Below are 12,110 nucleotides of genomic sequence, written 5' to 3'. Positions count from 1 at the left end.
TAGCAACACTGCTAAGACAGCAGGTGGTAAAACGAGATACAGGAATGTTCCCCCATATAAAGAAATAAAACAAAACAAAGCTGTGTGATTTTACTGCTCTTTTCCAGAGGAAAAAAACATCCCTAAAGGACTCAGAAAACAGGCTCCTAAATTTGCTCATATGGAGTACCAGAGATTGAAAAGCAAACTTTGAAATACATTACTCAGAAAAACCAGAGAAGGGGCAGTGCTTAGTCCTAAAGAATGGATTTTTTTTTTTTTGTTTGAGCTTGTCACTGCAATTTGGGGCTAAGCCATAACACAGCTGGGGGACCAGCAGCTGATATAGGATATTTAATTAAATCCAGTAGTTTGCATCTGGAGCAATTTGCTCCTGAATACTTAGTGGGCATCCTTCAAAAGCATTAAGTACCTGTCAGTGGGATACAGAGACCCAAAATGAAAGAAACACATTATGAAAGGGGAAACTATGGTGTTTTTAAAATAACACCCATGGGAAAAACTTCAAAAGTCTCTTGTGAAAACTGGAGGTAAAAGCTTCAAGATCCCACAGGGAGGTAATGAATACCTGCTGGACCCCTCTGCAAGGTAGGACCCGCTGTTTTTATAAGTGATTCCAATTGCTGCTGTCAGCTGAGGAGCCTGGCAGGAGGAGTGGCAACAGCAGGTAAGGCAGGGTGGGCTCAGAATGGAAATTTGTTCATCTGTGCTGGTGCCTTACACCAAACACAAATTCACTGAGATGGAAGAGAGTGATGAGTACAGAACCCCAAGTCAGGGAGCGACCTGAAGGTGAGCGTCCCACATCAGCATGTCACCATTCAGAGCAGGACCCAGCTCAGACAGGCAGCAAGGTTCCCTGCAAGGTGCCCACTCTATGCCGTGGGTGCCCGGGCAGCTCCCTGCCCCTAAATGACCAAGGAAGGGATGGCACCCCTGTACCTGGCACTGGTGAGGTCCCACCTTGAGTCCTGTGTTCAGTTCTGGGCCCCTCACTGCAAGAAAGACATTGAGGGGCTGGAGCGTGTCCAGAGAAGGGAATGGAGCAGGGGAAAGGGCTGGAGACTCAGTCAGGTGAGGAGCAGCTGGAGTTGTTTAACCTGGAGAAAAAGAGGCTCAGGGGGGACCTTCTCCCTCTCCACAACTCCCTGACAGGAGGGTGCAGCCAGGGGGGAGTCAGGCTTTGTTCCCACAGGGGACAGGACAAGAAGAAATGGCCTCAAGCTGTGCCACGGGAGGTTCAGGTTGGACATCAGGAGGAGTTTATTCACAGAAAGGGTGGTCAGGCATTGGAAGGGGCTGCCCATAGAGAAGGTGGAGTCACCATCCCTGGAGGTGTTCAGGAAATGACTGCAGATGGCACTCAGTGCTCTGGTCTGTTTGATAAGGTGGTGAGTGGTAAAAGGTTGGATTCGATGGTCTTGGAGGTCTTTTCCAAGCTTAACTATTCTGTGATCAGTAAATCCTCTACTCTGCAGCAGGATCCGCTTGTCTGTGCTAGCAAAGCCTCAATAAATCAAAATTCCTTTTTTCTGGACTTCACTGCACAGCCAGCCCAGCAACACAGCTGGATTATGAATGTGAGCAGTGTGTTAAATCCAGAAACTGAGCAAATACTGCCACAAGCATTAAAGACAGGGCAGGCTTTCCTACAATAGTTACCAGCAGGCGTTGTTCATCATGGAAGAGGGGGCAGGATGGAGATCTGGAGCCTCCTCCACCCTCGTGTGGGGATGTTCAGTCTCCAGCTCTACATCCTGCTGTGCTCCAGCATTGCAAAGGCATCTGAAGTGATGCTGAGAGGGTAATAACCCCGACAGTGCCAGCAGCAATCCTTCCTGGAGGTTAACAGCGGGAGGCAAGGAGGCTGAAGCATTCATGAAAGGAGAGTGTGAAAGGCAGAATCAACAGCTGAGTTGGCCTTTTAGTCAGCGCTTGTTTTCGGCAGCTCCATTACCAGAGGAGAATGAGAGAGGAGTGAGGGAAGACTGGGGAGGAAGGAGAGGAGGGAAGTGTGAAGAGAAAAGACAGAACACCCACCTGACAGGTGCTCCCCGGGACTGAGCAGGCTTCAGCATGACGGTGATGGTGGTGTCAGTCTCATTGAGGGGAGAGTCCGTGTCGTACTCCGGCATAGATGGTGCTGCAGCAGAACAAAGAACGCCTTCATTATGCACCAGCCACTGCCCTTGGTAGGGATGGCAGCATCATATTAACAGTTCTCAAATGGAATGTCAAAATACTTCCCAGTGTTATGATCAGAATGATCAAAACTGCTTAAATATTTGTACACTCTTTTTCCATTCCAACTAAATGAGAATAGGACAATCTTCAAGCTGGCTTTGAAAATCCTGTCTTGAATTTTTAGGACTTAGTAAGGCCTTGAGATAGGATCATTCCTTCAATGTTAAAGGTGAGGAAAGAAAACTGCATAGACACTATAAAAAACCCCCAAACTATTAGGATGAGTGAATCAGTGGCAGAGCTAAGAAAAGCACCCCTGAATCCTGAATCTTTTTCCCTGCTCTGGTCAGTGGATTTGCCCTCTCACATCTTAAGAGATTTTAATGCACAGACTTAAACTGTGTCCCCTTGATTAGCTGGAGGATGTGCTAGGACACACAAAAGATGAAAAGAGAGGAGCACAAATTAGCCAGGTTATTTTTGCACCCAAACCCAGGACATTTTACCCAGGTGCTTAAGTGCTGCTGACTCAGCAGGCAGCTGCAGGGATCCCAGTGCCACCATTGGGCAGTGCCCAGCCACAGCAACCCCATCCCTGACGTGTTCCCCCAAGCAATACAGAAACCCAATGAATAAAACCCCACTCAGCCAAACTCTAGTTTCTCCTTTTGCTTTGTTATCTTCTCTTAGGACCATTCCATGAAAGTAGGACAACTTTCCTTAGGAAATATGTTTCACTTATGGCTTCTTCCTTTCCCAGGAGCAGGCATCTGTTTGGGACAAGTTTTACTGCTGAAGACCTGAAGAGATCATGAGGTCAGAACAGCACAAATTTGTTCCAAAGATGCAGGTTTTGCTGAAATAACTTTAAAGTATAAAGCAAACTGAAGAATTCACACAAATAGTTCACCTGTAGCTCACAAGGGCAAGCTGCATTGTGGGGGATCCCATATTTAATCCTCTCATAGTGATTTCCACTGTAATCCTGTTTACAATTGGGATTTTTATCTAAATGCCTCAAAACTGTCAAGAATGGGGGCTGCTATTATCAGCTCAGCTGCTGGCTTCCCTGTCAATAAGCTGGAAATGCATTCAGAGTGAATGTCAACTGCTTAAGAAGGATTTCTCTGGAATAAGGTGGTTTCCATCAAGGGGAAGCATTGAAAGGAGACACATCCCCAGTGGTCTTCCATACCAGCGATCACTGGAGATCACAGAATGGTTTGGGTTGGAAGGGATCTTAAAGATCATCCATTCCAACCTCTGCCATGGGCAGGGACACCTTCCACTGTCCCAGGGCGCTCCAAGCCCCGTCCAGCCTGGCTACGGACACTGCCAGGGGCAGCCTTAGCTTCTCTGGGCACCCTGTGCCAGGGCCTGGCCACCCTCACAGGGAAGAATTTCTTCCTAACATCCAACCTGCCCTTTGTCAGGTTAAAGCCATTCCCCTTGTCCTGTCACTCCAGGTCCTTGTCCAAAGTCTCTCTCCAGCTCTCCTGGAGCCCCTTTAGGTACTCCTGTAGAAGGATGCAGTGAGGTCACCCCAGAGCCTTCTCCTCTCCAGGTGAGCACCCCCAGCTCTCCTGGAGCTCCTTTAGGCCCTGGAAGGGCTCTGAGCTCTCCCTGGAGCCTTCTCCCCTCCAGGTGAGCACCCCCAGCTCTCCCAGCCTGGCTCGGAGCAGAGGGGCTCCAGCCCTCGGAGCATCTTCGTGGCCTCCTCTGGACTCAATCCAACAGCTCCATGTCCTTCCTGAGCTGAGGACTCAGAGCTGGGTGCAGAGCTCCAGGTGAGGTCTCATGAGGGCAGAGGAGAGGAGGAAAATCCACTCCCTTGACCTGCTGGCCTCGATGGCACAGCAGGAGCTGCTGAGCCCCTGCTCTGGCAAGAGGGGACAGTGCTACAGCACAACTTGGTGCACCCAAAGAAACAGACACACGTTGCTACAGCACAGATGTCTTTCCATGTGGGAAAAAAAAAAACAAAAAAAAAAAAAAAAAAAACAAAAAACCAAACATCCTCACAAGGACATTCCTGTCAGTGCAAAAATCCTTCTTCTCCCTACTAACCTGAGGCTGCCTCTTAGAGCAAATTTAACTGTATTTTTCAAATTATTTGGAAAATGTATCAGAAACTTGACCATACAATGAGAGAATCTAATGCCAGAGACTACCCTAATGCTTGCATGGATTTTATACCCACCTATTGAGAGACAGATATTTGGGAGATGGGGGGTAAAAAAGTCAATAAACCAAACTCAGTATGCATATAGTTGGCACTCATGCAAGCTGTTAACACAATTTGAGCACTCATGGGATGGTAAAATGCAAAGAAACTGAATCAGAGGAGAAAAGGCCCTCAAACCATTGCTGTGGTTTTTTATTTCTCTGGTCACAAGGCAATGGAGTGCACATTGTGCTGTGTCTTCACAGCAGGGCTGCAGAACCCCCAATAGCCCATGGAGCTGTTTGGACACTTAATGGCTTTTACTTCAAGTGGTTCAGGGCTTTAGTGCTGAATGTGAAGGGTTCAAACCCTGAGCAGAGGGAGGAGATGTGCTTTGCTTCCTTAAAACTTACCCTGTCACTTACTGCTCACAACAAGCTATTATTAACTGATTTTGAAATAGGGCAGTGGAAAATCTATACTGTAGTGCAATCTTTTCTCCAATAACCAGCCATAATTTCAAGCATTACCAGTGTCCTGAATGTTCCAGATGTGTATTTTGACTTTACTGAAAAAACTGTTAAAATAGTCCAAAAGATGACAGCTTTCCTCTCTGTTAGAAAACCTATTTTAAAAATTTATTTTAGTGCTATCACCCAAATGTTAAAATTCACATATATCTGCCCAATATCACCACTACAGTCCATATTTTTTTAATAACTGGCCTGTTTCCCCCTTTTTCCCCCCCCACAATTTCTCTTTGCCATTGCCTCCTTTTTTTAATGCCTTTCATATTCTTGTCTGCCTCAAGCCCTCCCTCTGCTCTTACCCATTAAAAAACCCAAGAAAAACAGCTTTCCTCCCTTATTGTTACTCTATTTGCACTATTAATCCCATTACTTCATTACATCCATTTTGGTACATCCTGAAAATAAAAACCACATTACAGAGGAGCTTCCCCAACCAGGCAGATAATGCTAACAATAATTACTAAAAGGGTAGTTCATTTGTGGAACTAATGATGGTTCTCATTTAAAATGCTCCACGGATATCCAGGGATACTTAGGACACCCTCAAAGGAACCCCTGTAATTGTAACCCGAATAAACAAAGGTCTGTGGCCGTTTCAAAACTCTGCCCTATGAAACTTGGGGAGACACTGAGCTGAGTATCTTTTATCATTTTATGCATCAGCTTTGAGTCTAAAGCACAAAGCCCTAGATTTTTTTTTTCTCCTTCTCCAAAGCAGTACCTGAAATCTTAGTTGCAATCCGGGTGGTGATGGGTGGCCCAAAGCCCTTGACTGTGCTGGCTTTGATGGTGAATGAGTAGGTGGTGCCTGGGTACAATCCTACAAAAAGGTGATGAGTTTCGTTCCGGAGCTTGAAGACTTTCCCTCTTTGGCTGGACAGGTCAGCAGTGGGATCCAGAGACCCAACGGCCTTGTACGTGATCTGCAAACGAAGAACAAGGACAGGAAGGTGGTGAGGGACCTTCTGCACCTGGCCTCTCCCTGCTGCCCTGCTTTGTCACCACTTGAGGCTGAACCGCAAACACAGGAATTATTTCAGGATTATTTCTGTATCTCCCATGAGCCGTTTTGTGTCTGGGTGTTGTCAAACAAACATGACAATTTTTCCAAGGCTTTACTTAGGGAAAAACTAATTTCCTCTCTTGGCTAAAACCTCAGCATGTGCTGACTTACAACAAAAGATGCAAAGAGTTGCTTTATGTTCCCAAGCTCAGAACTTCTGTCACCAAACCAGAGCACACAGCACGGCCGGCAGGATTTTCATGAGAATCATCCTTGCAAGACCCCACAGCTCATGAAAACCCTCAGTGCAAACATGGATACGTTTCCCTTTGGCAAATCATCTCCTCAAAAGGCAGCTGAAAACAAAGGAAGCCTTTTTCTGACAACAAAAGCATTGGAAGCCTTTTCCTGTGCTGCAGGGAATATGCTGAAATGAAATAATATGTTTAAATGGAATAAAGATCACCACATCTTTAGACAAAAGCTCTTCTCTCTGTGGAAATCAGCTTCTGCTGTCCCTTCCCTGCCCTCATTCTGAGCCTCAGAGTGCAGATTTACACGTGGTGCAGTGTCTGGTTTACACCTGGTTGGAAGCCAGGAGGGCTCCAGACCTGGAGGGATGTCCTGAGCACACGTGGAGCTGGTGCCAGCACACCTTGAAACCTGCCTGAGCTCAGCATGCTCACCCATGGCAACCCTCCTGATGTACAGACACTTCAAGGGAAACTCATGACTTATTTACCAGCCAATTCCTTGCCCGAGTTCCAAATTCAATCCCAAGGCAGCTCAATTTCAACAGAGCTGTCAATATAATGTACCATGCTCTGCTGCTCTCCTAACCTTTTTTGATATTATGGGATCCTCACTTATTTGTAATGAAACACTATGAATAAATCAATGTATGTTAATACATGAGGTCTTCAATTTTTTATTAAGGTCTCCACAAGAATCTAATTCCCAGCCTTTCTGAAAGAGCCTTTGAAAATCTTTAAGTCACTTGCTTTATGACAGGAGGAAAATGTTGCATTTTGAGGAAAAATAAATATCCAGTGTTTAAAAAGGGAGGCTTTAATAATAACAGGATAAATAAGAGACCAAGACTGATGTTACTGACACCAGAGAAGGGTGAGAGCATGTGAATCCTGTTATTTGGACAGAGAAGAACAGTTTAGACAGAGCTGACATCCAAGATAAGGCAGTGTAACAGAGAAAGGGCATGAATTATAGCAGCAACAAGAAAGTACAGAAGCAGAACTCCTAAAGGAATTATAATTAGACAGCTTGCAGGTGATTTCATTGAAAACCAGCTAATTTTTCCAGGAATTACAATCTGGGTTTAAATTTATATTACATACCAGACACCTGAGAAAGAGAGACCTCTGAGCATAATGGTTCTTAAAACAAACAAAAAATGAAAAACAGGAGGAAAATCTCTACACCCTCTGCTTTTCCCTCAGAGAGTCAAGAACCAGCATGGCATGGAACAGTATTTTGAGAGTTCTTATTGCAACAAGGCACTTCAAGGCAAGGGAATTTGTGAGAAGACCATTGGAATTAAATTGAGAAACAAATACTTAAATCCAGAGACATGACCCTGTCCATGCCATAGCTAACTCTAGAAAGAAAAAATCATTTAATTTAATGTTATGTAGGAATGAGCCAATGCAATCTTGTATGCTCTGTTGACACATCAAGAGCTAGAGAAATAGAAATTCTATAAAATTGCAAAGGGGAATTAGTAAATAAGAATTGGGGGAAAAGAAAGGGAACTTCCTATACGTGGGGCACTGAACAGCACATTCACAGGATGCCCAGGTCAGGCAGTGGCCTATGCAAAATCAGTGGTATTTATTTTCAAGCACATTATATTGAAAGTTATAAATACAAGTGAAAGATGCATTTGTCCTTGATCTCCATCCATATAAATAAATGTATTCCGCTACCTTCAGCAGTTCTAAAATCATCACAGAAACAGTTATTTTTCCTTATTAAAAAAACAAAAAAAAAAACCTATCCCCTTAAGGCAAAAAGAGCTATAAAAGCTTTCAAGAAGAAGAAAAAAAAAACTAAAGAAAAAAACAACTTACTGATTTTAAACAAACAAACAAATAAACAAAGACTTATTTTTCTGTTGACTGTAGCAGAGAATGAGTACAAGGGACCTTAAAGCAACCTGGGTCAACTCCCAAGAAGCAGAGAAAGAGGAAACAGCACTTGAGAGAATGTCCCCAATTTGATACTGTAGTGTGGGTCAATTTTCAGAGCAACTGCTCACTCAAATCAGACTTCAGGATTTCCCAAGGCTCTTTTCAGGATATACAAACTCCAGCAGAGAGATCTGTGGCACAGCCAAATGTGAGTTTACCTTTTCTGCAGCAGTCCCTTCCCAGTAGATATGGACCTTGTTAAACCAGGTGACGTGGGGACATTCAGAGCCACCCTTGTCCCCAGAACAGAACATTTGACTTTAACACATGAACAGTACCTGGATGCAGCACAGAGGATACAAACATAACAGTGCAAAGCTGTGCATGTTTTCAGGGTCACCCAGTCCAGCAGCAGAAATATTTAGGGGCTGATACGTGCAAATGGTGCTGAAACAGCAACCAATTCTTGTCTAATCAGGGTGCAGCTCTTCTCTGCTTCCCTCCAGGAGGGCTCTGAGTGACTGGAGTGGGCAGGAAAGGGCACACAGACCCTGCCAGGAGAGCCCCTGGGCTGAAAGACACACAGACACTGCCAGGAGAGCCCCTGGGCTGAAGGACACACAGACTGTCCTGCCAGGAGAGCCCCTGGGCTGAAGGACACACAGACCCTGCCAGGAGATCCCCTGGGCTGAAGGACACACAGACCCTGCCAGGAGAGCCCCTGGGGCTGAAGGACACACAGACCCTGCCAGGAGAACCTCTGGGGCTGAAGGACACACAGACACTGCCAGGAGAGCCCCTGGGCTGAAGGACACACAGACACTGCCAGGAGAGCCCCTGGGCTGAAGGACACATAGACCCTGCCAGGAGAGCCCCTGGGCTGAAGGACACACAGACATTGCCAGGAGAGCCCCTGGGGCTGAAGGACACACAGACACTGCCAGGAGAGCCCCTGGGCTGAAGGACACACAGACCCTGCCAGGAGAGCCCCTGGGCTGAAGGACACACAGACACTGCCAGGAGAGCCCCTGGGCTGAAGGACACACAGACCCTGCCAGGAGAGCCCCTGGGGCTGAAGGACACACAGACCCTGCCAGGAGAGCCCCTGGGCTGAAGGACACACAGACACTGCCAGGAGAGCCCCTGGGGCTGAAGGACACACAGACACTGCCAGGAGAGCCCCTGGGCTGAAGGACACATAGACCCTGCCAGGAGAGCCCCTGGGCTGAAGGACACACAGACACTGCCAGGAGAGCCCCTGGGGCTGAAGGACACACAGACACTGCCAGGAGAACCTCTGGGGCTGAAGGACACACAGACACTGCCAGGAGAGCCCCTGGGCTGAAGGACACACAGACACTGCCAGGAGAGCCCCTGGGCTGAAGGACACACAGACACTGCCAGGAGAGCCCCTGGGCTGAAGGACACACAGACACTGCCAGGAGAGCCCCTGGGCTGAAGGACACACAGACACTGCCAGGAGAACCTCTGGGGCTGAAGGACACACGGACACTGCCAGGAGAACCTCTGGGGCTGAAGGACACACGGACACTGCCAGGAGAGCCCCTGGGCTGAAGGACACACAGACACTGCCAGGAGAGCCCCTGGGCTGAAGGACACACAGACACTGCCAGGAGAGCCCCTGGGCTGAAGGACACACAGACACTGCCAGGAGAGCCCCTGGGCTGAAGGACACACAGACACTGCCAGGAGAGCCCCTGGGCTGAAGGACACACAGACACTGCCAGGAGAGCCCCTGGGGCTGAAGGACACACAGACACTGCCAGGAGAGCCCCTGGGCTGAAGGACACACAGACACTGCCAGGAGAGCCCCTGGGCTGAAAGACACACAGACACTGCCAGGAGAGCCCCTGGGCTGAAGGACACACAGACACTGCCAGGAGAGCCCCTGGGCTGAAGGACACACAGACACTGCCAGGAGAGCCCCTGGGCTGAAGGACACACAGACACTGCCAGGAGAGCCCCTGGGCTGAAGGACACATAGACCCTGCCAGGAGAGCCCCTGGGCTGAAGGACACACGGACACTGCCAGGAGAGCCCCTGGGCTGAAGGACACACAGACACTGCCAGGAGAACCTCTGGGGCTGAAGGACACACGGACACTGCCAGGAGAGCCCCTGGGCTGAAGGACACACAGACCCTGCCAGGAGAGCCCCTGGGCTGAAGGACACACAGACACTGCCGGGAGAGCCCCTGGGCTGAAGGACACACAGACACTGCCAGGAGAGCCCCTGGGGCTGAAGGACACATAGACCCTGCCAGGAGAGCCCCTGGGCTGAAGGACACACAGACATTGCCAGGAGAGCCCCTGGGGCTGAAGGACACACAGACACTGCCAGGAGAGCCCCTGGGCTGAAGGACACACAGACACTGCCAGGAGAGCCCCTGGGCTGAAGGACACACAGACCCTGCCAGGAGAGCCCCTGGGGCTGAAGGACACACAGACCCTGCCAGGAGAGCCCCTGGGCTGAAGGACACACAGACACTGCCAGGAGAGCCCCTGGGGCTGAAGGACACACAGACACTGCCAGGAGAGCCCCTGGGCTGAAGGACACATAGACCCTGCCAGGAGAGCCCCTGGGCTGAAGGACACACAGACACTGCCAGGAGAGCCCCTGGGGCTGAAGGACACACAGACACTGCCAGGAGAACCTCTGGGGCTGAAGGACACACAGACACTGCCAGGAGAGCCCCTGGGCTGAAGGACACACAGACACTGCCAGGAGAACCTCTGGGGCTGAAGGACACACGGACACTGCCAGGAGAACCTCTGGGGCTGAAGGACACACGGACACTGCCAGGAGAGCCCCTGGGCTGAAGGACACACAGACACTGCCAGGAGAGCCCCTGGGCTGAAGGACACACAGACACTGCCAGGAGAGCCCCTGGGCTGAAGGACACACAGACACTGCCAGGAGAGCCCCTGGGCTGAAGGACACACAGACACTGCCAGGAGAGCCCCTGGGCTGAAGGACACACAGACACTGCCAGGAGAGCCCCTGGGCTGAAGGACACACAGACACTGCCAGGAGAGCCCCTGGGCTGAAGGACACATAGACCCTGCCAGGAGAGCCCCTGGGCTGAAGGACACACGGACACTGCCAGGAGAGCCCCTGGGCTGAAGGACACACAGACACTGCCAGGAGAACCTCTGGGGCTGAAGGACACACGGACACTGCCAGGAGAGCCCCTGGGCTGAAGGACACACAGACCCTGCCAGGAGAGCCCCTGGGCTGAAGGACACACAGACACTGCCGGGAGAGCCCCTGGCTGTGTGCCCACTGCTGGGAGGACTCTCCTCACCACCTGGAACACCTGATGTTCTCCAGGCTGCCATTTCTAAAACCAGGTCTTCTACACTCCTCTAGACAAACGTTTGTGGGGCTGAGAAGTCTGTGGATTTCTGTAATTGCCGAGTGCTGCTGGTTAAGCAGCCAAACCCCAGGTGAAGCAGAGCAAGCAGCCCTGGAAACAGAGCTGTCTGCTTGGAAAAGAAGGCAAACTCTTCCAGCTCAGCAAAAAACAAACAACCAGTCACTTTTCTCTTCCAAGCGAGCTACGTGCTGGTTCTTAGCTCTGAGTGCTGCCCTGAGCGTGGATCAACAGCTGAGAGCTCTGTCCCAGCCTCATGCCTCTCTGGACCTGCAGGCACAGTGACAGCAGCTGCCACTCCAGCTGCAGCCACAGCAGCATGTCCTGGGGCTGGCCTGGCACACATCCCTGCTGTGCCACCCTCCTCCCAGCCAGCAGCAGCTCCACGGGCTGGGCACTGGCATTTCCCCGCTGGAATAACTCAGAAGTGCCGCACTCGTGGGTCTGTGTGTACCCACGGCCCTGGGTGGGAGGATTTCTGCTACAAAAATCAATGCATCACTTCTCCGTTCCTTTCCATGTGTGCTACACCAGATTATAGGTGGCTAAAAGGAAGGCATCAAGGACTTTCCAGTCTTCTCAACTGATTTAAACTCAATTTTCTGAAGCAAGAGAAATTGCAGGGAATCAGGGAGTGAAAAATTTTTGAGAAACCGTGGAAATTTCCAACTCTGGAGTAATTTATAAAA

The 12,110-nt window shown here is 49.5% G+C and overlaps 1 protein-coding gene across 1 annotated transcript in view; it reads right to left on the bottom strand.

The window, feature by feature from the left end:
* PTPRT (protein tyrosine phosphatase receptor type T) overlaps positions 1 to 12,110 on the bottom strand; it is a 444,327-nt gene that overhangs the window by 109,592 nt on the left and 322,625 nt on the right. The window contains exons 10-11 of the mRNA XM_068207489.1: positions 5,600 to 5,801; positions 2,041 to 2,143 (exon numbers count right to left, since the gene is read on the bottom strand). Coding sequence (XP_068063590.1) covers positions 2,041 to 2,143; positions 5,600 to 5,801 — 305 coding nt within the window. The remainder of the gene's footprint in view (positions 1 to 2,040; positions 2,144 to 5,599; positions 5,802 to 12,110) is intronic.

The sequence above is a fragment of the Anomalospiza imberbis genome, chromosome 17 (assembly GCF_031753505.1).
Source record: "Anomalospiza imberbis isolate Cuckoo-Finch-1a 21T00152 chromosome 17, ASM3175350v1, whole genome shotgun sequence".
Taxonomy (NCBI): domain Eukaryota; kingdom Metazoa; phylum Chordata; class Aves; order Passeriformes; family Viduidae; genus Anomalospiza; species Anomalospiza imberbis.
Note: the sequence above shows the minus strand (reverse complement) of the source record. Positions and strands in the feature narration are given on the sequence as shown.